The following is a 27,285-nucleotide window of genomic DNA, read 5'->3' on the forward strand; positions in this document are numbered from 1 at the left end:
TTTGTGTGATTCAGATTTTTTGCATACAAAAAGCTGAGCTGTAATGTACAAGGAGAGAACTAAGCTTTCTGTACCTGCCATGCTTGGCTGAATAGGCAAATTAGCCAGGGGAGGTGATCAGGGAACATTTCTTAATGTATTCAGCCAGTGTAGTTGTGCTTGACTACTTTGGATATTGCTGCTCAAGAAAGTAGTGAGATAAGTGAAAATGCAAACATGTAGACTTGCTGAACATGAATTATGCTGAAGCTTTAGTCTGTGTTTTAATGCTATTAACTTTGCTAGGTGTAAAGTGTGCATTGTAATTCATATTGCTGCATTTTAGCTGGTCTTTCTTTCTTAAGCAAAGCCAATCTAAGCAGATACTTATTGGAAATAGAACCCAATAAAATGGGAGGGAAAATGGAAGTATAAAGCCTTAATTTTATTTCTTGGGCTGTGCATTAATATCAGCAGTTCCTCTGGTAGCTTTTGCTGACAGCTTGTTCTGAAAACCTTCATATTTAAACTTAGCTGTCCATTTCCAAGCATCTGAATAGTTCTTAGTGGTTACTTGTCTTCAGTTTTGGCATAAGGTTTTCCTCCTGAGGTGTTTGATGTGTCAGTTCATGCAGGGTACATGTTCCAAAGCTCATTTAGCAAAGGAAGATGTAGGATCAAATGTAGGCCAGTCCTGCACCTTGCCTTGGCAAAAAAAGACTTTTTCTCCCTTTATCATCCATCACACAGGGCAGGAGAGCAGAGGTCACAGAAGAGCTGTGTGGATTCATTTATTTGAAACTTGATCACAACTTACTTGTTCAAGTATATGGGAGAGTGTGTTTCTGACAAATGGAGTGACTTTGTAGAACTGTTGTAATGCCCAGTTACTCCTGTAGAGACTCTTGCCCTCATGTGGGGATCTTGTCCCTCTGCCAGTGCTGTCCTAACTGAAATGAAGACAAGAAGGAGTATCTGGTTGGGTTTTTTGAGGACTGATCAAAGAAAAAGCCTTCTCGTATCAGAATTATTTCCTTTTTTAAAATGGGGCACAGTTACACCTTTCAGGTAGGGAGGAGTTACTCTTGCCACTTCTGTTGTTCCAGGCTCCTGGTGCTTGTCCTCTCAGGTCTGGTACTTTCACTAGACAAAACTTAATTTTGAACACATTAGTAAGTGTTGAGAGGCTTTTAAAGGAAATTTTTGTTTATTGTCTGTTCTTAAAGCTTTTGGTACATCTGAACACAGCTTCATCATTGCACTGCAGTGTTACAACAACTATGAGGCTGTCCAAATCATCACGTGTGCCTAAATAAAGGTTTCAGTGTGTTATCAGGATTGCACAAGTTTTGAGAACTTGAATGTAAACTATGCTGCAGACATTGATTGATTTGCTAGCTATTTCCCCAGCCTGCCATAAAGAGGTTTATTAGTAATATATCTGCAATTAGAATTATTACATTAATAAATTTTTCATGTGGACATGAATGATTAATTGCTAATGATAGCCCCCTGCACTGAATTTCTAATTCATATTGTTATATGAAATTAATTTCAAGTGGAGTCCAGTAACTTTCATTAAGTGTGTGTTAGAAGTTTTATTGGAAACTAGCTTTGTTTTCAAGAGTTGCATGTAGATGTGGTAACTTAACAGAGAAATAGAAGCAAAATTAATTTTTTTAATGTGAATGATGAGATTTTCTTGCTCTGTTTCTGAGAACATGTTTATCACTTTTTTTAGATCTACAAGTCCTTAGTGGACAAAGCTGGAATGGGATCACTGGTTTCAGTGCGCTACCTGGGTGAAGAGAAATGTGTTTTCCTTTCTAAAGACCTCCTGACACCCATCCAGGTAACCTTGACTGGCTTTGTAAAGATGAAAGATCAATCTCTTACCTTGATATTTAGGATGTATCAGGGTAATGCAAACTTCAGATGGGTTAAAAACTTGTAGTAGGTGTTTATTTCTATAACTCATAAATATCAGTTCTGAATGTAACATGTCTGATTAAAAACCCTCTGGAGTTGATTCAGGACAGGGTCACTTAGGGGAGCTGGATGAGGGACTGTGCTAGGACAGTTATTCACCTCAGGTGACAGATTTTCTTCAAAATCATGTTGATTTTCACTGAAGGGAAACTGGAATAGTTTTTCTTCTTTTGAACATGAACTTTGTGCAAGGAGTTGCAGGAATGTCTGGCATAAATCTTGCTATTTAATAGTAGCACATCACTGCTAATCCTAAACAAATGAGGAATTGGGCAGAATGTAAATGAGATGGTGGAATTATTGAGCATCAGAGAAAAGGTTGTTAGTGAAAATTAGATACAGGTGGGTTGAAACTATTGTCCCTGAGCAGGTGTTTGGAAGAATAGTATCTGCTAAAGATAAAGGATTTAGCCTTTTTAGGGAATTATTCTCAAGACCTGTAAATAATCTGAAATAAGTAGTAATGGTTGTCCTGTGTTGAGACTGCAAGTAGTGCCATCATTAATGTTCTACTTAGACATGTTACCAGTCAGCAAATATGCAAGAGAGTCACTAAAAGCCAAATTTGGGGTGTAGATAGTTGTCTTGCTTATGTTGGCTCAACAGCAGGGTTGAGATCTTGTTATGCAGAAGCTTTATCTCAGCACTGCAGTGGAAAAGATTGCTTTACTGCCATCTTGAATAACAGTTTATTGACTTCTAGTTCTTCAGTCTTCTGCCTCTTAAAAATATCAGAGCAGTGCCTGGGACAAAAAGATAAAACCCAACCCCAAACCCCTTTCTTATTTGCACTCTTCGAGCCTTGGGTGGAAACTTGCTGTGACCTTTGCATTTCAGAATCAATTCTCATTCAAGAATTCCAGAGGAAGAAATAATACATGTACATTATGCTGAAGAATGATAAATAATTTAGATGTAGCTGACTGTTTTCATTCATATAAACATTTTATAATGATGTCTTGACACAGACTGGATCCTGGCATTATCATAAATAGAAACATAAAATATTTTCATTTGCATCTGCTCAGGACAAATATGCTGCTGCTTCTGAGGACTTAAAAATCCTAAGTTAAGACTGGACAGTTCAATTCAACTTACTGCTCATTAGCAATGTAGTACTACAGAGCTGGGTTATTTTCAGAACAGCATTAAAGTAGACCTGGAGAGCTCCCTTCAGTCTCTCTTGCAGATACTTGTTGTGAATTAGTGATACAAAATTACCTGCCTCCAGTCCAACATCCTAGAACTGATGGGGAACAGATTAAAGAGAACTGGATTTGTGGGAATTGCTGCCATTTTGTTTTTAAATATTGTGGGATTTTGTTAAAAGCATTATCCTGAATGCAAACTTCTGTTCTTTTTTTTCCTGAAATAGGATGTGGATGGTTCCAGGCTTTCTCTTAAAGATGATCAAAATGTAAATGAGGAAATTCAGGCTCTGGTTAAGAAACACCTTGATGAGACACGCTTGGTCCAAGGTACAAGCATACTGTGGAGCAGAAAACTGGCAATAAATGTCCAAGTCCAAAGGGAAATCCTTGTAGTGTTGGTTTAATTAATTGGTAATCTGTTCTAGGGGATAAAAGCTTTTTAAAAAAATGCTGATTTTACTCTCACAGCAGTGAGTGCAGAATGTGAAGGATTGTAGATGTTTAAGTTTCAAGTATTTCTTTTGAAAGAGTGAATATGTAATTTAGGCACATACAGATGACCTGGTACTTGTGAAATAGATCTAACTTGTAGCAATTCTCAAAAATTGAGTTGTTTGTTGTTTCAAGTAACTTGAGGTTTTTTTCCCAGTTTGTTGCTTGTTTATGAAAACTTCCAGGGTGTTGTATAGAGGCTTCCTTTTTTAGTCAAATTGAAACTCAAATTTAGTCAAATTTAAACTCAAATTCAAACCATTTCTTTTGTTTGCCTGCTTTAATTCTTAATTATTGGGTTCATACCAGCATATTTGTACTTATGTGCTTGCACATGCAGGGAGTGACCTTTTTGATAAGATAAATATTGCATCTTACAGTTTTCATTTCCCATACTGTAAGGACAGGAAGAATTCATTTTGATAACTGTGGTCATCTTCATGCCTTGTTTGTCTTAAACTCTATTTTTTCCCCCCAATTCTGTAGGTGGAAAAAATATCATTGGTTCAAAAATTAGGATTTATAGCCTGGACCCTTCTACTCAGTGGTTCACAGCAGTTGTTGTCAATGGTAATCCAGCTACAAGAACTCTAGAAGTCAACTGTCAGGAGGTAGGAACCAGCTGCAGTGGTTTACAGATGGATGTGGGGAATAAGTGCAAGCTTTTATTTATATCTCCAGCAACACCATTTTTATTTCTGTCATTACTGTAATCTTTAAACATGGGTGTCAGCGTAGTGCAGAACAAACCCAAAGTGTTTCTTTATGCTGCTGGTAGATTATTAAATAACAATTTCCTTCTGTGAAAAATGAGGGAGATCTGCAATTTTTATTCTAAGAGTGAAGCAAACATGATCTTGGTTTCTTTGTCTCTGTGCTGTGCAGACAGCACAAGTTCTCAAGCACCAGTTTGTATTTTTATGCAGAGACACTGTCACATGGTGTTGTTAAATTCAGCTTGGTATTCAAAGAACCTAGAAGTCAAATGTCTAAGCTTAGTCCATACCACCACATCTAAGATAAATTTATATTCAAATAGAGTTTCACCTTTCTAAATGGCTGCTTCTGTGTTTCCTGTCCTTTTCAAGATTCCAGCTTTAAAAACTCTTGATCCAGAATTAATTCATGTTGAAATCATATACGACAACAATGGAAAATGTGGTAAGACCTATTACTTTTTGTCCTTCAAACACTAAGTAGGTTATTTGTGATAGAGTAATCTTGCTCACCTTCTCTTCCAGATAAATCAAAAAGAATTGGGGGTGTGAAAAGGAAGTCATCTGACAGCAGTGGCAGTGTTGATGCTAAACACACAAAATCTTCTCCTGAGGTAATGTCTTGCTCTGTTATATATGGCTGTTACATAATGATTATGTCACTTCTCAAAACATCTTAAATGAGGATTAGAGTGGAAAGTAGAATGATAAATATAATCCCTTGGAGGGTGTGTTGAGTCCTTTCAAACTTGTCTGGGCATGAATTGAACATCTTGCCTTGTGATAATTGGAGCAAAAGCTACTAAGCCTTGAATGTTGGGATTTTTTTGTTCAGTTTTTGTTTGGGGCTTTTTTACTGTGCTTTTTGCCCCCTCCTTCTGCTTAAGAGTTGGTCTGCCTGGTTTTGTATTCTTGCAGTGGGAGAAAACACAAAGGAGTTTTAAGGTTTATAACCTTTGCTTTTCATGTTCTTTCTTTAACTGTTTTGTACTTGAACCCAAAACCTTCAGCTGCACTTGGATGCTTTGAGGATTCAAGGTGCATGAGCAGCAGTTGGAGGTTGTTCCAGTACAGAAAGGAGATGTGACTTTTCTGCTACTCTCATGTCTACTTTTATTTCTTTTGTAAGTGACCTGCCAGGTATCACTGAGAGATAAGTAAACTCTCAAGTGTCAAAAGACTATCTGGTAACTTCAGTGTAGAAATGCAAATGAAAAATCATGGCTTGGCTGAAGAAAATTTGCCCTGTAATTTTGCCCCAGTGTTTCAGACCAAAACATGGATTTTAGGCAGGAGTAGCCAGTCTTCAGGAGGATTTGGAATGTGAGGGAAAGGGTTGTGTTGCTTCTGTGCAGATCTGGCTAGTGGCTGGATATTAGCAATCTTTAACAACTCACAAAGAACCAGCCTGAGGTACCAAGCACAGGGTAAGATGCCTCAGTGAAGAGAGTGTCCTGTCCTGTATTTACTGCTGAGGAAGAGTGTGCAGCAGGGCAGCATGGAGGAGCAAAGGATTGCAGTCTTGTATTTCCACAGCTTGTGCTTGGGTACCTTTAGCAGCTTTTGGTGCTCAGTTTGCCTTTCTTCAGTTTTCTGCATAATTCAGCCATTAAACAGCCTGCTTGACACACACAAAGCTGGGCTGTATTTCACATTCCAAATGCCCTGCTGAAGAATTACCACAATCTGAATTCATAACTTACTCTACCATAGTTTTTCCTTAAATTAGTGAAGGTATTTACTTCTCATTTTCCAGCCTACCTTCCTTCAAAGGACTGGATAATTTTTCACTTTTGCACTCTCTGGGAAATGCCTTGCAACCATTTTTTCAAAGTGGTTACAGTGAGTGTGCTTTCTAGTAGGGAAACCAGGAACTATTTGTTACTCTGATTTTGGTGGATGTGAGTATGTGGGAGTCATTAGCTGAAGCTATATTTTTTGATAATAAATATGTGATAGTACTGATTTCTTGTGTGGAGTTAATTAGCTGCAGAATTTTTCTGAGAGCTTGACTTGGTACCTGACAACTGTATAATACCAAAGCAAAAAGGACATCTTTTGGAGCTGATGCTAATGAGCCTTTAGTGTAACTTCCCAGCAGTAAGTGGAGCATGTGGGAGTAAATATGGATGTTGGAGCTGGGGAAGGACCCCCACAGAAAAGCTACTGTTCTAAAGACACTTGCTAATTTGGTAGGCCTGTTGTATTCCTAAATGATTACAGATTTCTTAGGATGGTGATTTAATCAATGTAGGATTTCTGTACTCAACACTTTCTAGAACTCTGGTGCAAAGATTTTTTTGCTACAAGAAAGTTCACATCTAGATCTTTGGTAATGCTGTCAGTCTTCACAGATTTGATTTTCTCTGGGATTTTCAGCTGAGCTTAGAAATCTATTTCTGACTGCCAATTACTGCAGTTACTGTAGAAACATTGTTGCACTGGCAGTTACAAAGAGCAGAGCTTTTTGTCTTTTTTTCTACTTTCTTAATACGTTTCCCCCAAAAAGTTAGTTGTTAATTGGGGGAAGTTAATTAACATGAAGAGTCTTTCATGGAACCTATAAGGTTTAAAAGGACATTTTAAAGTCTTTCCACCTCATGAACTGAGTGACACTTTAATTGACTTTATTAGACATGGTAGGAAGAGTATTAATGTGTTTTTCCTTTCAGGCTGAACTCTGCAAAGCCATAATTTGTTATCCTGAATTTTCCTAACTGTTAAACTCTCCCTTGCAGGTTTCTCCCAGTCAGGGACACGTGCAGTCAGTACCAACTGTGCTGGGTGAAGCACTGCTGGGATGTACTCCTGCAAATAAAGACCAAAGGCACCCAGGCCTGCCCCTGCCAGCCAACTCACCACCCAACCTTGGTGCAGAAACTCCTCAGGGGTAAGGAAGCAGTTTTATGCTTATACAGATATTTTACCTCCAAAAAGAATTGATTCTTAGCACAATGAACTCTGAGGTCGTTTTAAAGAGCTGTAGTAACTACTGTTCTGCAATACCAGCATAGGAAAGAGTTGATTTGCTTGCCCTGGATATGTAATTTACTTCCTAATGCCATGTTCTTACTTAACTTTAAGGAAGCGGCCCTTCAATGTCCCAGGTCAGTGTCATTATTTCATTGTCCCCATCTGTAAAAGGATACACAGGTGTGATGCCTGCTTTGTCAAAGGCATTCCTTCCCTGCCCCCAAGAAAACCAGAACATGCTCAGGCAGGTGTCTTTTTTGCAAATTAACTACAGGTCCCCAGTTATATTTCTGTTGAACACCAGTGCCTTTGGACTTTTGTTACCCCCAGTTGTGTCACAAAATGGATGTAATGGTAGAAATAGTGTGACAGGAAAACACAAATTTGAAGTGCTAATAGGGGTTTTTCTGCTTGTTTTACCTCTCTCACAATCTGAATGTGGAAAATAGGATTTTTTAAAGGGTTTTTTTTGTGAGAGAGGTTTTACAGTCTCCAGCATACTGACTTGTGGTACCAGTCAGAAGTTCCTTGAGAATTGTGCCAGAGACATGCAAATTAAATGCATTTGGTTATTCAGCAGTTGCCTGGAGGAAATGAGAAAGCAACTATTTATTTGTGAGAGAAGGAAGTGTAGTAGCAGCAATACCCAAATTTTGTGTGTACCTACAAGGGTGTAGAGTTTTATTGTTCTGGCTCTTAAAAAAAAAGTCAAACCCAGATAAAACACCTGAAAAACACAAACCCATTTAGCCTCACACAGAATTTAAAATACTCACACATCAGAACTCAAAGCACACAAATAATTGAATTTCTTCTTTCGAGCTCTGTGTGGTTAGATTGAGCAGCTGATGCTCTGATTTGCTTGACATGTTTGTGGGTTTTTTCCTAATTATTGCATGTTGTATTTCAGCACATGCAGACGAAGCTTACCGGAAACTCATCCTTCCTGTCTTAATACTGGAGTTAAACCATTGACAGAAGAGCTGACAGCCTTTCCTAAAGTGGGCTTCATGTCTAAAGAACAAACACAAAATCCCAGTGAGCAAAATGGTAAATATACCTCTTTGAAAACCTCAAGATCTTCATCTTTGACTGATTCAGCTAATGAAAAGGGAACTAACCTGAAGAATACTAATGAACCTTTTATGAAGGCCGCAACAAACTTTCCCAAGGAATGCATTTCCATAAAACAGTTGCAGCATCCCAACCCTTCCATAGCAATACCCAGAGGCAGTGGCACTGTTGAACTGCAGCGAACTTTAGATTGCAGACCCTCAACCTCAGATGCTCATCTTCTGTCCTTCACTGAGTGTGGGGTTAAATCACAGAGCAGCTGCATCAGCCACAGCAGCCACAAAGGAAACAAGATTGATGAACTTGCAGACGTGGAGTTTTTTATTAGAAGAAATTCAAATGAGATTCTTTGTGACAAAAGTGAAAGTGAAAGCTTTTGGACTGGAAGTGCCAAGGTCCAGGATAATAGTAAGTGTTTCTAAAATTTCCTGTAATTTCAAAGTCCTTGTGTTTTCTAATTGCTTAGAAGTAGGTAATCTGTAACATTTACAAAATTAGTAATTTAAATTGTGTGAGGAATTTGAATCATTTGTATCTTCTTTTAAGACAGGAATGCAACAAGCTGGAGAAAGACCTTTTCCTGATAAAGGAAAAGGAGTAATCATTAATTTTTAGAAATAAGTTGTTACAAAATATATGCAAGAACAGACTGGCAAACGAGGTTGCAAAATCAAGGTTCTTTTGGAATACAGATGATGATGGCATAATGAGACTGCCTTTTAGCAATGGTCCTAAATTTTACAAACATGGTTAGGGGTGGAAGCTGTCCTCAGCAAAGCTCTTTCAAAGAGGGGTTTTCATTTAAAAACTGTCATAAGAGCAAAACAAACAAAAACCCACCCACTGCCACCAAAAATAAAAACCCACTCAGCCCCAAAACCACCTACCTTGTTCCTATTTTCTATTTGGTGAGCTCTTCAGGTTTTCACATGGGACAGGAGGGGAAAGGCTGTGGCTGTTTAAGGAGCTGGACTCCTGGTGTAATGTGTCCTGCTGTGCATCAGGTGATATTGCTGATTGTTCAGGATTCTGGGAATCCCCCTACATACCCACCTCTGTTCTTTTTTAATCTCTTGTTGCTCGGTCTTGGATTACTATGTGCTGTTCCATAATTAGCATGGATACACAGCCAGCCAAGCAGTCTCTGTTGTGTCCCCTGCAAGGCCTCACTGGCAGTGTGGGAGGAAGGGAAATGTTTGGCATCTGTTACAGTAAGATGCTGAAAGCTGTTGCATCATGAAGGGGGAAAACAGGACTGAGAAATGACCAGGTTGTACTCTGTCCCCATTTCTTGTGAAATATGGTTGCTGCATGCCCTAATCTGCTTGGGGCCCCAAGTCTGGCTGAAGAACTTCCTTTAAAAGCAGATGTTCTTTCAAAATGTGAAAAAGTGAAAGGAGCTCTTGGTTCCACAGGGTCTGTGTGACTTCACTGGAACTGCAGCTTGAGACAGTTCCTGCTGACTGCAGAAGAGGTTTCTGCCAACTGCAAATATTTTTAGCATAACTTAGTTTCAGTGTAATGTGAAACTTACAGGAAAAGTTGATGTGAATCTTTCACTAAAATACATTTGCTGGCACTTCTGTGAGAAGAACTTAGGCTTTCCTAATGCTGGCTGCTCTCCCCTGCAGTAATTGTTCGCAAGTCCATTTTGTCTGACGCTGCCAAGGTGAAGAAGCTGCAGCAGAGTGGGGAGGCCTTCGTGCAGGACGGCTCCTGCAATAACATCGCCCCTCACCTGCACAAGTGCCGCGAGTGCCGCCTGGACAGCTACCGCAAGAACAAGGAGCAGAGGGACTCCACCGTCTTCTGCCGCTTCTTCCACTTCAGGAGGTGAGAACAGTCCTCATCAACACCTTGTGAAAGGTGAAAAAAACCCAGTTGTATGGCCAGAATAGTCTCATGGAGGTCTCTGTTTCAAAGCTGTTTAATGCTGGTGTGTAGCTATAAGAGCAATATACCCAACTCATGAGTGGTTGCCAGTGGGTTTTTAGCCCTTAGAAATGATACAAGTGCTTCATTTGAGCAGAAAATATTTTGGCAAGACGTAGAGCTCTTTATTTTGCTGTTCTGGGCTGAGTGCCAGTAGGATAACGTGAGTTTAGTTTGAGTGCTGCAGCTCAGTAGAATTGGAGATACTAATGAGAGGGTAGATTCCATGCAGGTTTCCCAAAGTTTAGTGGTTGGACACCTGAAACGTTAGCCATGAACTCACAGCCGTGGAAGAGTTGCACTAAGTGGCTATGGGCTTTCAGCTGGGATCATTTAAGCTTTTCATGGAAGTGTTTAATCTGTGCACCCACTGGAACTCAGTTTTGTTGCTAACCATTTTTAAAAATACCGATGTGCTACTAATCTGTTATTTATCCTCAGATTAGAGATTTTACTATAGTTAATCTTCATATAATCTGATGTGTGAGACCAAAGTAACAACAGAGTATGCTAATTCATCCTCTCAGGGTAGCAATCCAGACTTGCCAGTGCAGTTCACATCACATGAATCTTTTGGTTTAGAACTTGAAACTGATGGAATTATCCCTTTTTATTGAATGTGGAGTTTGCCAGATTTGGAGATGGCATTTGTCTGATGACAGCACCTGCCAGCACATGTTCTCATGGCACACCTAACACTACAGTGGGCACACATTGTCATCAGAAGTCACCTTCCTTCTTCAGCATTTAGTAAAAATGTTCCTGAGCAGACCTCTTCATGTTTTCCATTTAAGACACTACTGACAGTGTAGATCTCATTCATTCCACCTACTCAGAATCACTCAAGACTATATCTTACTCAAATTTTGCTTGATGCTTTTTGACAGCTGCTCCCAAATGAATCATTACTGAAATATAATCTATATTTAAGGCATTCTAACTTCTCTTGAGAGTTGTATGTAGTCCTAGATAAAATTATTGCTATTGCCATCTCTAGATGTGGCCTTTAATGCCAGTGCATTATAAAAATTGTAAATCTGATTTGGTTTTGTGTGAATAAAGAAACACTTGTAAGGTAGATTTCCTAACTAAAAACCTGAATGTTTTCAGTCTTTTTTTTGTTAGCTCAAGCAGTGCATTGAACGTGCCTAATGCTAGTGACCAGAATGTGTACCCATGTCTGTTGTAACCTTTGAGTAAATTCATTGGCATACAGTACACACACTTGCCACTCAAGCATTGACTGATTGAAATGAATTTAAACCAGTACAGCATTTGAAGTGATGAGGGCTTTTTCTCATTTTCCCCCTTTTTCATCAGGCTGCAGTTTAACAAGCATGGGATACTGCGTGAGGAAGGTTTCTTAACTCCAAATAAGTACGACCCTGAGGCTATTAGCCTGTGGCTACCTTTATCCAAAAATGTTGTGGGTCTAGATCTGGACACAGCAAAGTACATCCTCGCCAACATTGGAGACCACTTCTGCCAGCTGGTGATATCTGAGAAGGAAGTCATGTCAACCATTGAACCACACAGTAAGATCAGCTTGTGTTGAAATAACTTGTGTTTTCACAGCTTTATGTGAAGCTTTAAGAGTCTGTGTGAAAATGAATTGCATATATTTGGAAATATCATCTAAGACTTGAGTGTCTCTCTTGCCTTTTCAGAGGGGGAATGGTTAAGAGCTACTGTGAACTAGTGTCAACAGCTCTGCTCCTCACAGGGAGGGGGAAAGGGAAGGGTGATTCCACCCTTCATTGTCAGAAGTTGTTTCTCAATTTATCAAATTACTTTTCCTGTTACAAAGTGAAAAAAGATATTAAGTAAACTACCAGGTAGCTGACATCAAAATCTATTCTTGGCATGAAAATGAAATAAAGATTTTACTTTGCACAGGGTTCTGTTAGATTGCTTAGTTCCTATTTTATTATAACTGCATCATGAACCTACTGCTGTCTGTCAGTAAAAGTTTTTTTCTCCCCCTGCAAGTTTCCAGTGGCACTTTTAGAAGTGATTGTGGGCAGCACTTTTAGAAGTGATTGTGGGCATAGACCAGAGGAGTGCTGGTGATGGGATAACTGATTGGGGAGGTTAAGTAGTGTAGACAGAGCAAACTTATCACCCTCAAACACAGGGGTTTGGCCACATCAAAATATTTCTGTAGCAAATGTGAGCAGACAAATGGGGAAGTCTGGGGACCTTGCATAATCACTTCTCAGAGCAGAATGACTCCTAAAACTGTGTTTGTTTTCTGGATTTTAAGTGCATGACTGGGGTACAGCAGTTTAGGAGATTGCCACTGTGTTTGTGAAGTGTTGACATTAAATAAAAATCCTCTCAGTTTGGCAGTCACTCCACTCTTCTGAAAGAAGAAAAAAAGCTGAACAAGCTTGAATGCCCTTCAAAAGCAGGGGGAAGACTTTAGACGTTCCAGAAATACTCACTGTGGGGTCTTACCTTGGGCTGCTTGGAATCAGCAAGCTTTTCTCTTCTCTTGACCTGCAACATGTTCAGGCCTATGGAACCAAGTTATCTGCAGCCAGAGTGAGATGTGTAGACTAAAATGCCGAAACACTTTTGGGAGAGCAAAGCTTTGGGTGAATTAATGAAACAAAGGGAAGGTGTGGTGTTTCTTAATAGCAGAAGATGCATCTGTTGGCATAGCTACCAGAAGCATCCTCTGCTTGAAAAACACAAGACATGTACGAGTTCTGGAATTGGTTTGAAAGGAGAAAAGTCTCATTAATTCATCTTTGATTTTATTGCCTTGACTGGTGAGAGTAAGGGAACTTGTTTTCATTAATATGGAGGTTATTTTGAATGCCCTTGGCAGGAAAGAAGTAATTTACAGTCTGAATATGTGGTGTTCTTTGAACAGTGCAGTGGGAGAGTGCTCAGTCAGCACAGGAAAGAGGGAGATTCTTCTGCCACCATGGCTTGAAGTTATGGTAAATTGAAGTGTATTATCCCTGTGAAGTAAAAGATTGACTAGTGTAGAAAGAACAGCTTGTTAGGTCACGTTGTTCCTGGGCTACCAAATGCCAAAAGGAAACAGGATTAAACTACAAGGAGAAACCAAAAAAATAGGAAGAGTACAAAGAGAGAAGATTCAGAAAAATAGGAAATGACATTCAAAAGATAAGAAAAAACCTTCATCCTGTTTGGGGGGAATTGGAGAGTTGACCTAGAAAATGATAAATATAGTGCATGTTTTTAAAAAGGCAGAGAAGAATGGAGCTGGTGATATTTAGACCTGTGTCTCTTGGAAGAATTCTGAAGCAAGTAGTCAAACAATTTTTACCTCCTACTTAAGAACAAATTGTGCTAAGCTATTCCAGTGTTGTTCCATACATAGTCAATGGGCACTATTCAGAACAAGAGCAGCAGATGTCTTGGATGCTGCTATGGTTTTCTTAGCATGCATTAGGACATGGTCTCTCATAACTTGCTTTTAAAATTAACATTGTGGGCAGGAAACTTTCAGAGAAGTTACAAGTGTGGAAGGTGGTAGGAGGAGGCAGGTGTGTGCTTTTTGTCTTGTCTAAATTTCTAGCTGGCAACATAAGGAAGTGGAGATCAGACTAAAATAATTCTTGCATAATCACAGATTCACAGAAAAATAGTACAGCCCTGGAAGGGCTTGTAATTTTTTGCAGGATACTGTCAATGTTTGGGATGTTTTGAGTGAACTGAAAAAATGGCTTGGGATGAGGAAAAGGGGAATATTCCTGTGGGTACACAGGAAACCTGAACAGAAACAGTCTGTGCTTCAGAGAAGAAAATTCACCATTCTGAGAAGGTCAGACAAACACATAAAACCTCCCAAAAGGAAAACAGCTACTTGCCCACCATGCTGCTGAATAGAGAACCAGGATAAGCTGGTTTTGGCAAGCTGCACATTAAATTTAGCTTGCCAGCAGTACCTGAATTTATTCCCTGGAGTAGCTGTGGGATTTCCACTTAGGAGACTGTTAGGAATGTGCTTGTTAACTTGGACAGGAATAAAAGCTGGGGTTGGTGCTGCACAGAAAGAAGCAAACTGGTCTCAGTTGCTTGGACTGTTGTGCAACAACAAAGGCATTTTTTGGAGTTCCAATGCAAGACCAAGTCTGAGTCATATCACTGCAGTTTAAGTTAACATGCCAATCCTGAGTTTGTTGGCACTAACCCTTTGGCTGTCCCGTTCCTGCCTGCAGGACAGGTGGCCTGGAAGCGCGCGGTTCGCGGCGTTCGCGAGATGTGCGACGTGTGTGACACCACCATCTTCAACCTGCACTGGGTCTGCTCCAAGTGTGGCTTTGGGGTGTGTGTGGATTGCTACAGGATGAGGAAAAAAAACTCACATGAAGGTGGGAGTGCTTATTACTACCTGAAACAAAGGGGGAGGGGGGGGAAAAAATCTGTGGTGCACTTGGAAGTCAATGACAACCTTAAATGAGCCAAAAAAAAGCTTTCCCACCCAAAAGGACTTACAACTACAACTTGTGTTGTAGGCCTGTGGTTGGATGTATCAATAATAGTAAAATATGTGGCTTTCTTGAGCAGTAATAAAAATCTGTAATGGTTTTTTTTTACAGATGATGAGTCAGATACTTTCTCCTGGTTTAAATGTGTGAAGGGGCAGGCACACGAACCAGAGAATCTAATGCCTACACAAATCATTCCTGGAAAAGGTATTGGAAATATTTGATTGACATAAAAATGTGCTGTAGGATTTTGCTGTCTTTTGTGTGTTGTTGATAGTGTACTGAGTGAGGTTTGATTTTAATAGTAAAGCTAGTAAAAGCTTAACATTTATTATCCAAAGACCAGAACAGCATGTGTGTTTAATACTTTATTGTCTTTGGCCTTTACAAAGAAGTAGCTGAACTTCTTGTTTAATGATGATCAGTATTCAAATATTAGTGTTTAGCTGCACAGCACACACAATTTCTTAAAAAGTCTTGGTGACTGTTGGATGTTGTGATTACATGTGAGCTCATTTGTGGTTCTCTCCCTTCAGCTCTCTATGATGTTGGTGACATCGTTCACTCTGTAAGAACAAAATGGGGCATAAAGGCAAATTGTCCTTGTGCAAATAAGCAGTTCAAAGCACTATCAAAGCCAGCTCTAAAGGAGGATTCCAAACAGGTATTGTTACTGCCTCTGTGTCTGTGCAGTTAAGTTTGTGTCAGTCTATTGCATGTTCCTGAAGCCACTGCTAATTTGACTTTGTAGGTTGCCAGCCCTGACCTCTGTGATAATCCCACCACATAGGGACAATTGGTATTCACTGTTCATCTTTCTGCTTCAGCTCTTCAAGTTTTTGGGGAAATCTCATTTGTGTTCCCTTGACACTGAGCCCTCACTAGTTGACCTATCCTTAAAAAAGGCTAAGTGAGGATTTTTAGAGCAAAAATGGGATTAGATTGAGAGATCCCTTAAGAGAAGAAGATGAGGAACAGATGAGTAGGAATGGTAGTGAAGTGTTGAATGAGTGGGAATGGTAGTGAAGGCTATTCCTTAGGTCCTAAAGATAAAATACATGCATCATCTAAAAGAGTGAGTAAGGTGGAAGAGCACCAGGATTCATAAAAGAACTAAACATGAAAAGTATTGAGATTTAGAGGAGTGTGGAGATTCACTGACTTCTCTGGCAATCTGGTAGGTTTGCTTCTTTGTATTATTAAAAAACCAAAAGGAAACTCTGCAATATACACATATTTATGGATGTAGTATATTTTTGCTTTTGAAAACAGAGCACAAATTAATAGCATTGTTTGGAAGTATCTCACAAGAAATGGGGTGAATGAAGTGATTTTAGTTTTGTTAGATGCTTCTTCATAGCCTTATTTTGAAAATAAATACCTTAAGTGTAAGAAGCAGGCTGGACTTTATTTCAGTGTAAGCAATGAACAGAAGAGACAAAAAAACATTTCAGTTGTTACAAGTGTGGAAGATAGATATGTGAATCAAGTTAGCATTCAACTGACTTGGCTTCAGTCTTCTGAATCAAGATTTCCTGTGATTCTGGACAAAGAGCTGCATTAAATTTATCTACACATGTTTATAGAATTAGTTACTGTACTGGTTCTGTGAGGATAAGCTCATTAAAGGTTGAAACATTTTGTATTATGTCATGTTTAGAATCCTTGCCAAGCATCAGCAGTTCAGTGAGAGATGAAACAGAGAATGTAATGATAGGCAGACAAAGGAGCAGAACCATTTCTTAGCTGAAAATTGTTTGAGCAGAGAGAGGAATCCCAGGGCAAAGCTGTGGTTCTGGTTAGTCTGTTCCCCAAATGACCAGATAAATCAGGAGATGGACAGTCCTTTGCTTGGATTGTGCTGGCCAGGCCAGTGCTGCACTCAGGCAGGTGCAGCTCACACCTGGCAAGTGAGTGCACATTTGCTGCCACCTTAAGAGAAAAATTCAGGAATGCTCCATATCTGTTTTAGTCCTCTGAACTGGAGCTGCAGCTTAGCCCTGCCTGAGCATCAGCTGTGGCTAGAAATGGGAGAACTGCTGTTAAAACTGCACTTGGTTCCCAAAGCAATCCCAGAAGATGCATGTGGGAAACTTGGCTCTCTGTGCTTGTCTTGAGGGGTGATGGGTTCTGGCTGCTCCTAAATTCGGGAGATCCCAAATCCTGCTGAGCTGCCCTCTCCTGATCCTGATCTGCAATGCTGACCTCTGGTGGAGATCACATGTTTTGAAGGGCCAAACCTTTTTACTGTTTAAAGGATGAGTTTGGACATGCTATTGCTGGTATTCCCTTTGTGTAGGGTGTGTTTGTGTCTAAACAAGTTATTGCTTTGCTTTTTCAGCACTTGGCATCTGGGGACAGGCCTGGCCTTCAACACAACAGTTTTGTCCTGAGCCCACAAGTCACTACACATGATCCTCCTCTGAAGTCAGCACTTGGAAGCAAACAAACTGCTTCTGTAAATACTTCTCCTTCATTAAATTGGTTTTCAAACCTGACCAGTGGAAACGTGAATAAAGAAAACAAAGGTATGTGCAGAAGCAGTGAAGAGTAACCCCTTTGTGGCTGTTTGTCAGAATGCAGGTCAGACCCAGCAGTATCTTGTGCTAAGAGTGATGTCATTGGCCTGCTGGGATGAATGTTCAGTGGCTTGGAGTAAAGCCTGGCAGAGTTAGCATATTCTGTTTCAAAAACTGGATTAAAAGCCCATTGATGCAAGTATTCTTGAAAATTCAGTTTGAGAATACTTTTTATTCTTACTGTTTGTGGGGTTTTCTTGGGGGTTTTGGTTTTTTGGGTTGTTTTTGGAATGTGAGATTTCAAAAACATTGGTTTATTGAAGAAAGTTAAGTGAAAGAAATACTTTATCTGCATGTATTGGCAGAGGATTTATATATATGTATATACATGTACATATGTATGCATGTAGGAGGATATTGTCTTGAAAAAAAAATCAAAGTATTTTCACAGTCTCAAAGTATTCTCATAGTTTTCCTTTCTTCATTTCAGAGAAACTTCTCCTACCAATTTCAAAGAATGAAAATAAACCTCTTCAGACACTCCCTAGCTTAGCCAAGCCAGCTGCAGCCCTGCAGACATTCAACAGTGCAATATTAACCCCTGTGAGCAACAACAACACGGGCTTCTTGCGGAACCTGTTGAACTCTTCTGCAGGAAAGGTACAGGAAAAATTCTGTCCTACAAGTTTGAGTTGATCCCAGGCTTAGAATCTATTTGAAACCTGTGAACAACTGCCACAGGCAGTTCACTTTCTTGTCACAGTAAATAAAATTCTGTCTTCATTTGGGAAAAAGAACTAATTCAGTTTCAGTGCTCAGTTAGGAGAAGCTTAGTGGTACTAAGTCTTGGTGAGGAACTGGGAACTAAGGGATAAAGCAGATTAACTTCCTTAGGGCAGAGTCTGGCAGCTGCATTGATTGGGATGTCTTTTAGGCTCAAAAAAGAAGCACCAGTGAACTTGCAGATGGAGGGAAGAAACTTGTGTGGTGTCTTCCTCTTACCTCATTTGCAGAGTGGTTCACTTCAGATGTTTCTGGGCTTTGTCTGATCTTACAGATGTGACTTCAGAGTGGTGGGGAAAAATACTGGCCTTTGAGAGTTCTTGGCTAAAACTGGATTTCTCCTCTTTGATGTAAAGCAAGTCCTTTTCTGGATTTCTGTGGTGTTGCTGAGATGAAAATCAGCAGAAATTGTTGTCAGAATTCTGTAGACAAAGTGTAAGAAATGACACTGCCATTTAATGAACAGTGCATTTCTAGACAGCAGAATTCTGCAGTTGTTGGTTTCTCTGCGTGATTGGATCTCAAGTAAAAAAATTTTAGGAGTGGCAAATACTTTCTTAAAAGCCTGCAGGACAAGGCAACAGAAAAGAGCACTAATTTTTTTGTTGTTGTTCTTCCATGTGTTTTATCAGACAGACAATGGACTGAAGAGTACACCCAAAATCCTTGATGACATTTTTGCTTCCCTGGTGCAAAACAGAGCCATTACAGACCTGCCTAAGAAACCTCAAGGGCTGACCATAAAGCCCACGATAATGGGCTTTGACACGCCCCACTACTGGCTGTGTGACAACCGCCTGCTGTGTCTGCAGGATCCCAACAACGAGAGCAACTGGAATGTCTTCAGGGAGTGCTGGAAGCAGGGACAGGTATGCTCATTTTCCTGCTCTTTCCATTTGCAATTCATGTGTTTTGTCCTTCAGTTGAAGCACAGCTGCAACTTCTGTAGAGATAAGCAACATTAAACCTTCATCAAATATGTGACATGGGCACTGTTACACTTCTTTATCTAAGGATCTCTTTTACTGTTTAAATCAGTTTCTAAGCACAGAGCTGAAATTATGGCTCTGTATAAAAAGCTGCCTCAGTTTGAAACAGAGAATGCTCAGATGTCTCAGTTTGAAACAGAGAGCGCTCAGATGAATGGTAAAGCAGAATTCTGGTAGGGCATATTGAGCATTTAGTTTGCAAAATGCCTGCATTCAAATGCTCAATGTATTTTATGTATTACTGTTGTAGCTAGAGTTTTTGGTGTTTAATAATTCTTCAGAATATGTTCTTTTGTGTTCTAGCCTGTAATGGTGTCAGGAGTGCATCACAAGTTAAATGCAGACCTCTGGAGACCCGAGTCCTTTAGGAAGGAATTTGGCCAACAGGAAGTAGATCTGGTTAACTGCAGGACCAATGAAATCATCACTGGAGCTACTGTAGGGGATTTCTGGGATGGTTTTGAAGATATTTCAAGTAAGCACTGTGACTCTTTGTTCCAGGAGGTAAAACACTCAGCAGGAATAATTCTGCCCTGGCACAGATTTGTGATCCACAAGCAGTGTACAGGATGTTCAAGGATTTCTCCTCAGCTTGAGCAGTTTGGTGCAGATGCATTGCAGACATTTATGCTCAAAGGACTGTGGACTGGCTAAAAACTCATTCCCATGAAGTACTTTTCTTCAGGATTGTGTTTGGCTGCCTTTAGTCTTGTGGGGAAACATTGAGGAAATTTATGGTCTTCCTAGCAAGTGGGTTCATCTGCCAGCATTTTTTTTTTCCAGTTGAGTGAAACAGAAGAGCACATGTAGGGGTGGTGCTCACAGGTTAAATGGGTTCTGCTGTTTTAACTTGAAGATACTACTTTGTTCTGAGGAACTGAAGTTACTTTGTGTAAAAATAGATTTAGGGGAGGCGACCTGGAGGTTTTCCAGGGGAATTAACAGTTGCCATTGCATTTGGGGTTCTACTTTGTGTCTGTTACACGTCCTTATCTAAGGATCTACTTTACTGTTTAAATCAGTTGTAAGATTAGGGAGTTTCCTACTTATGGCAAGAGTGGGAGGTGGAAGACTCACACCTTTCTTTTCTGTTACTTTGAAGAGGTTTGGCTTCATCAGCTACTTTTGGCCTCAAACCAGTTTATGATCTAAATTGTAGGCAGTGCTTGGGCAGGGAAGCAGTAAGGGCTGCTTGTCTGTCTGACATCTCCTGTTGTAACATGCTTGTCATAAGCGTGATACCCTACTCTGGTGTCAGAGGAATTGTATGTCTTTAGTTCTACATGAAAAGTTGTGGAGTGAACATGATTTTAGACTGGGATAAGGATTTCTTTATCTTAGTTCTTTGTACTCTGAGTTGTACAACTACTAAAAACTAAGACTTGTTAATATTTCAAATTAGGTCGCCTGAGAACAGAAGAGGGAGAGCCAATGGTACTGAAGCTTAAGGACTGGCCTCCAGGAGAGGACTTCAGAGATATGATGCCCTCTCGGTATGAATTTCCAGAGGAAATGTTCATTGTTTCTGTGGCACACCCCCAAAATAATGGACTGTAGGAATATTCTTGTGCTTTGATACCTGCCTCAGCTTTGAGCAGCAGTTCTGTTCACACATGTGAACAGTTCTGTTTCTCAGAGATGCCTGACATAAATGGAAATCCTGCACACGTTTAATGATAAATTTTTGTGGTTCATTGTGTTTGTTGCTAAGTAAAGTAAGCACCTAAAGCTGCTTCTAAAAGCCTGGATCACTTTGAAATGTGAAGTTCAGTTGAAGCTTACTTTTTGACCAAACATTTTTAAGTATTTGGACTTAAGCTATTTGATATTTCTTGAGATGATTACACAATGAAATAGCATTACACCAGAGCAGCTAAATTTATTTGCTGTATTTCTCTGCCTTGCTTGTTTGGTTCCTTTTCATGTTGTCCCACAAACCCCCCGAGGGAAAGAGTACACTTCCTCAACTGGAGATAGCTTTTGTTGCAGCCTGTTTCAGTCTGGTTTTGGTTTTATCACTTCCTAATGTTAAATTTTTCTGCATTACCTTAGGTTTGATGATTTGATGAAAAATATCCCATTGCCAGAATATACCAGGAGAGGTGGCAAACTCAACCTTGCCTCTCGACTTCCCAACTATTTTGTGCGACCAGATTTGGGCCCCAAGATGTACAATGCCTATGGTAAGGAATTTTTCACTCTAAAGGTCACACTGACCACATGTTCCTATTGAAATTTATTGTAGATTATCTGAATCCTTGCTGTTGTAGACAATTTTATTAATCCTGTGGATCAGAGAACCTGAGTTTAGCTCATCTGTAGGTATCAATGATGTCCAGAGCATGATATGATTTATTTTATTAAACATCTTTTTTCCAGGTGCTTTCAAGCCAATAGTAGTTATTCCCAGACTTCCAATGAACTTGCTCCACAGCCTCTTTCTGTAGCTGGCAACATGTATTTGTTGCTTTGCTGCTTCTGGCTGTATTGCTTTTGTTGTTCTCCTTTTTGAACTGCATCATTTGGCTTTTAATCTCTCCTTGAGCAGTTTTTTTCCATGTCTGGTTCATCTGCTGTTACTCAAAAGATATTTAAAATGGAGCAGCATCATGGCCAGTAGAGAGATGGTGGATAGTAAAGATAGTAAATCCTGTATCAGCTGCTGGTTAGAGTGAACAAGAGACTTCTCAAAATGCTTTATCCTAAACTGATGTAGAAACCCTTTTCTAGTAGGATTTAAACATGACTTTTATATATCCTACGGGCTAGACAGAGATACATTGATCTGTATCAGCCTGTCAGCAGATCTCTTGGGAAGCCACAAGATGGAGCAAGGTCCTGGATAGGAAGCACATTGCTGTTCTGGAAGCATTTGTTGGTAGAAGTAAAAGCATTCTAATCTTTTCAGAAAGTGCTTCTGACAGTGTTGTAGTATTTGTTTGTCTTACTAATGGATCTGCAACTCCTTTTCCCCCCCCCGATTCCTTCCCCAGGCTTAATAACACCAGAGGACAGAAAATATGGCACAACAAACCTCCACCTGGATGTGTCTGACGCAGCCAACGTCATGGTTTACGTGGGGATCCCCAAAGGCCAGGCTGATCAAGAAGAAGGTAGAGTCTTAGTGGTGTCTGGGGGGATATTTCTGTGGCCAGAGGGAAGATCCTGTAGTGTAACAGCACATGTTGCTTTCCACAGAAGTGCTGAAGACCATCCAGGATGGTGACTCTGATGAACTGACGATTAAGCGTTTCACGGAAAGCCGAGAGAAGCCCGGAGCTCTGTGGCACATTTATGCTGCCAAAGACACAGAGAAAATCCGGGAGTTCCTCAAGAAGGTGAGCTGTTCATCTCAAAAACTGATCTTCTGGCTGTGTAGGCTTGCAAGTCTCTATCTTTGGGGCTTTTCTCCTCCTTCATATCCCAGTTACTGTGGAAACAAATAACTGGAATTGTACCCAAAACAAAACTTCTCCTATGCCATGGGTTGTGTAGGACCTGAAAAGGGTGGAGAGTTGAAGTTACCTTGTATGTAGATATTCCTTCTGCCCACTCTTCTCATAGATGAGTAATGTTACATAGTGAACAAGGAAATAGCTGGTTTAGATTCAAGGAAAAGCAGTTTAATTTGATCCTTTTTCGAAGAATGTGAGATGTTTTTGAGAAATGTCAGAGCAGTACATGGTACATAGCACTCTTCCTTGTTCTCTCTCTTACTACCTTTTTTTTTTCTCTCTACCTTGATGAGGTCTGAATTAAGTGTGATATTTTGTGTCATGTTTTCATGGGAGTTAAGGGTTTAGTAGATATCCACATCCAGAAGGGCTCGATTCAGTGTTCAGATTTACCTCAGATGGTCCAGAGTTCTGTGGTCTTAATGGTGACACTTCTTTGGTGCTCTACAAGTGGAAAGAGCCAATATGCTGATATTTAAAGGATAAATTTAAAAGGATAAATTGGATGATCTGAACAACTGTTGGCCTGGTCAGGCTTGTGGCTTTCTTGGTGGAAGCAGGAAAAGGCTGCAACAGACTTATTTAATATTAACAAAGAACAAATCTTATGGTTGATCAAACATGATACTTGATAAGCATTAGCACTTTGGAGTCTTGACATCTGTGTCTCACACCTCAGTCCCTTGTATCACACTTGCTGGCAGGTGTGGGGCTTTCAGCAGCTTTTAGTGGGGTAGAATCAAGCAGTTTATCTCCTCCCAAATGAGTTTTTGGGCTACAGTCCTGGGTGTAAATGGCTGCTGCAGCAAGTTGGATTTATACAGCAACTTCTTGCAGAAATTCTCTCCCCACAATGCTCAAATTTCTGTCCTGAAGTGCTTGTTGTGCCTCCCAGTCTCGTTTCTCCTGAAAATCTGGTTTGCATCCCCTGGGTCAGTGAGCACACACTGACTGATTGTGGCCTCAAGGCAGACACCTGCTGAATTCCACACTTGGTAGTGTCTGCCAGTCACAGCCCATAGAGTCACAGAATCTCAAAATGGTTGAGGTTGGAAGGGAGCTTCAAGGCCATCTCATTCCAACCCCCTGCAATGGCAGGGACACCTTCCCCTGGGCCAGGTTATTGAGAGCTCTGTCCAACCTGGCCTGGAACACTTCCAAGGATGGGGCAGCCACAGCTTCTCTGGGCAACCTGTGCCAGTGCCACACTGCCCTCACAGGAAGGAATTTCTTCCTAATTGCTTCTTCTAATCTAAACCTATTGTCCTGCAGTTTAAAGCCATTTCCCCTTGTCCTGTCACTTCACACCCTTCTCCACAGTCCCTCTCCAGTGTTTGTGGTGTCAGAACACTGGTTCCATGTGTGACAGTGGTTCCCAGTGTGAGCACAAGCTGCTTCACTTGCCACTGTCAGTTGGATTACTTGCATTTTCCACGTCCACATTTGCAATGTGTCTTGCAAGCCAGTGGGACCTGAGCAATGCTGAGACCTTGACAGAGGTGTGAGTAAAGATCCAAACTTCCATTGTGTAACTCTCCTACCCGAACATATGGTGCAAGTCCCTCTGGCACACGTTTGTATGGAATACCACAGATACAACTTGACTGTCCAGTCAGACTGGTGTGTTAAAATGCCTGTTGTCTTGTGACTTTCCCAGGTTGCAGAAGAGCAAGGCCAAGAAAACCCTGTAGATCACGATCCCATTCATGATCAGAGTTGGTACCTGGACCGATCGCTGAGGAAACGCCTCCATCAGGAGTACGGAGTTCAAGGCTGGGCTATTGTACAGTTTCTAGGAGATGTAGTTTTCATCCCAGCAGGAGCTCCACACCAGGCAAGCACCAGGGACATGGGATGGCCTGACTGCTTGGGCAGCCCTCTGAGCATGTGGCTAATGCTTGTTTGTTCTCTCTAGGTTCATAATTTGTACAGTTGTATTAAAGTTGCAGAAGACTTTGTATCCCCAGAGCATGTCAAACACTGCTTCTGGCTCACTCAGGAATTTAGATATCTGTCACATACGCATACAAACCATGAAGATAAACTGCAGGTAACTTCCCAATGCTCAGTGCTCTTGATCCTTTATAAAAAACCCACTAAAACACAACAAATATTTTCCCAAGTTTGTGATTTGCATGAAGGTTGGTCAGATGAACGTGTCTGAACTGACCTGCACAGGGTGAGGGGAAATAAGTGGGAAAGCTTCCAAACTATCTGTGCTGTTTGCTTGTAAAACCAAGCACCTTTTCCTTTGCTCCTGCAGGTGAAGAATGTCATATACCACGCTGTTAAAGATGCAGTTGGGATACTGAGAGCTAACGAGTCCAGCCTTAGCAGACCGTGACGTAGAGCGCCTTAACCACACACTATGAAACAGAAGCGTTGGCAGCTGTTTTACCTACTCAGTCAGGACCTCTGTGGACTTTGAGATTATATGAATGTTACCTCATCTTCCTTTCAGCAGTACCAGAGGATCGTGGTACTATGTTCTGTGTATTCTTCCAATGTTTACAAACCTGATATGTATATGTAGTAATATGTATGGACTGTGGCATACTGTGAATGCTCAGTTGCAATAGAACTTTATACGGAGTTGCTCTCCAAACTGTACAAAATACCTCCTATAGAACTGTTGGGAACTATTCCACATTACTCGTTTGAAAAATATTATTCAAGGCATTGTAAAGCTTCAATTTTTAAAATGTATTTTGGGGTGGGAGGAAGTATGGAATCACTCAGTTTAATAACCAATTTACATAAAAAGTTAAGAATGCAGTTCTGGAATTTCACATTAACATAGAACTAGCATTTAAATTAGCTTTAAGCTATTGTATAGTAACATAGAGATGGGAGTTAACCATCTTTAGGTAAATGTATTTAAATTTCTAAATGTTAAAAAAAACTTTTAATCAAATGTCTTCTGTTCGAAACTGCTCTTTAATTTGAACTGATGTTTGATTCTCTTGTTTTTAACACTGAATGGTTACATAAAAATTCTTCTATTTCAGATACTGTTCCTTGCCTGTCTTCTTCAATTGACTGTTTAAAATAGAAGTAATTTGATGCAGTACTTAGAAATGCAAAAGAAAACTGTGTATCACAAATGGTTTATACTATTTTGAAGTCTTAGGTTATGGAATTTAGCAGCAGACCTGTTTATAGTTAATTTTGGTTAATCCAGGTATGACTTAGCTGACACTACTGCTCCAGTGCTGTGGTCTGTATCACATGAGCTTTGCAGCTTCAGTCTGAAGTGGTACACACAGAACTCAGGGTTATTTTGAGAAACACTGAAAACACTGTAAAACTTAAAACAGGAAGAGAGGTTTTGAATGGAAAAGTGAATCTCTCATTTGATACCCTGAGACAAAATTAACTTCAGTTCCTTCCTAGCACTGAAAGTTGCAGGATTGCCTCCAAGTCCACTTTCTAAGCTTATGCAACAAATTGAACTCTGCAAATGCTCCCTGTAGTGCCTGACCTGTTGTGATCAGCAGCAACTGTTGGGTCTGTGTTGGGCAGCAGGGCTCTTCTTCAGAGAAATTTCCTCTGATTGCTCCCTCAGGAGTGGGGACAGGCTGCAGTGATGTGCAGGGAGCAGGAGCCTCTTGTAAGAGTTAAGTGAAGTTGATTTACAGAAGGTTTGCTGACACCCCAGCCCTTCACTGCATTCAGTGAGAGCTTTCCTCCCCCTTCACTTGCTGACACCTCTTGACAGTAAATAACTTGTTTTGGTCACTAACTGCCTTGATTTGGCATTTAGTGCTAGAACTTGTCAAGTATGCTTAAAAACAACACTTACCTGAAGGTTCTCCCTTGAACTATCAAGTTGGAGATGACATGAAGCAGGTTAAGTGCTTTCCTTGGAAGCAGCTGCAGTATTTGTGGGCAGCTGGAGTACGGGTCCCTCCCAGGGAGCTGAGTCACTGATCTTACACACCCTGTGTCTGTGCACATAGATCTGAAAAGATTCATTGTTGAAACTGGATTTTGAGCTCCTACCACTGTGCTGTTGTTCAATCTTGTTTCATTGCAGCTCTCACCCACTTTGTTTCTGATGTGTCCTTTCTGGATTTTTAAGACCACAAGAAACAAACTGTTCCTCTTGCCCGTTTTGGTTCATTTGGAGTGGAGATGAACACTTGAATTGCAGAGCCCTGAAGCACTGGGGATACTTTGCCTCCCCCAGCACAAAGGTGAACAGTGCTTGCCTCTCCCCATGCTTTTATGGCTGAAAACGGGAGGTGTTGGACTCCATCCAGCTCTCTGTGTGCCTTGTGTGTTTTTCTACCCTTGCTGTTAGGGTACAATTATTTAGAGACTTGGCTTCCTTAAAATGAAGAGCTCTGGCCTTTGTTGGGGAGGTGCTGTGGCAGTGACAGGTTTTTTGGTTTCCAAACAGCCTTTTGTGAGCCATGTGTTTTTCTTTGGGAGGAGGCACAGCTCTCCTATGACCCTGAAATGTGTTATTGGAGCAGCAGAGGGGCTTTGGCAGGGCCAGGGAAGCTTTGCCAACAGCCTGGTGAGTCAGGGCCCCCCTCCACTGCTGCCACCTGATCTGCCCTCACTGTGCCACGGCCTTGCCTCAGCCAGGCTCTCCTGTGACCATTCAGAGCTGGAACAGACTGAAAACTTCTCTTTAAGGATGCACTGAAGGCCCTAAACCTGCTAAAGAAAGGTGTTACAAAATTAAAGGGACGTGTTAAGAGGGGGGTATTGTTTGTGAAAGAGACCAAAGTGATGGAAACTAAACTGCTGCCATGGCAG

The 27,285-nt window shown here is 40.6% G+C and overlaps 1 protein-coding gene across 2 annotated transcripts in view; it reads left to right on the top strand.

Annotated features, from left to right (window-relative positions):
* Positions 1 to 25,525, top strand: part of KDM3A (lysine demethylase 3A) — a 29,241-nt gene extending 3,716 nt beyond the window's left edge. For both annotated transcript variants that reach the window (XM_064418987.1, XM_064418988.1), the window contains 23 exons: positions 1,721 to 1,831; positions 3,344 to 3,446; positions 4,098 to 4,222; positions 4,700 to 4,772; positions 4,853 to 4,941; positions 7,066 to 7,217; positions 8,211 to 8,782; positions 10,006 to 10,207; positions 11,627 to 11,841; positions 14,503 to 14,655; positions 14,884 to 14,979; positions 15,309 to 15,436; positions 17,114 to 17,300; positions 17,782 to 17,951; positions 18,707 to 18,943; positions 19,367 to 19,538; positions 20,466 to 20,556; positions 21,116 to 21,246; positions 22,057 to 22,176; positions 22,262 to 22,401; positions 24,176 to 24,352; positions 24,434 to 24,568; positions 24,782 to 25,525. In XM_064418987.1, coding sequence (XP_064275057.1) covers positions 1,721 to 1,831; positions 3,344 to 3,446; positions 4,098 to 4,222; positions 4,700 to 4,772; positions 4,853 to 4,941; positions 7,066 to 7,217; positions 8,211 to 8,782; positions 10,006 to 10,207; positions 11,627 to 11,841; positions 14,503 to 14,655; positions 14,884 to 14,979; positions 15,309 to 15,436; positions 17,114 to 17,300; positions 17,782 to 17,951; positions 18,707 to 18,943; positions 19,367 to 19,538; positions 20,466 to 20,556; positions 21,116 to 21,246; positions 22,057 to 22,176; positions 22,262 to 22,401; positions 24,176 to 24,352; positions 24,434 to 24,568; positions 24,782 to 24,862 — 3,660 coding nt within the window. In that variant the 3' untranslated portion in view covers positions 24,863 to 25,525. The remainder of the gene's footprint in view (positions 1 to 1,720; positions 1,832 to 3,343; positions 3,447 to 4,097; positions 4,223 to 4,699; positions 4,773 to 4,852; positions 4,942 to 7,065; positions 7,218 to 8,210; positions 8,783 to 10,005; positions 10,208 to 11,626; positions 11,842 to 14,502; positions 14,656 to 14,883; positions 14,980 to 15,308; positions 15,437 to 17,113; positions 17,301 to 17,781; positions 17,952 to 18,706; positions 18,944 to 19,366; positions 19,539 to 20,465; positions 20,557 to 21,115; positions 21,247 to 22,056; positions 22,177 to 22,261; positions 22,402 to 24,175; positions 24,353 to 24,433; positions 24,569 to 24,781) is intronic.
* The last annotated feature ends 1,760 nt before the right edge of the window (positions 25,526 to 27,285 follow it).

This window comes from Passer domesticus, chromosome 4 (assembly GCF_036417665.1).
Source record: "Passer domesticus isolate bPasDom1 chromosome 4, bPasDom1.hap1, whole genome shotgun sequence".
Lineage (NCBI taxonomy): Eukaryota > Metazoa > Chordata > Aves > Passeriformes > Passeridae > Passer > Passer domesticus.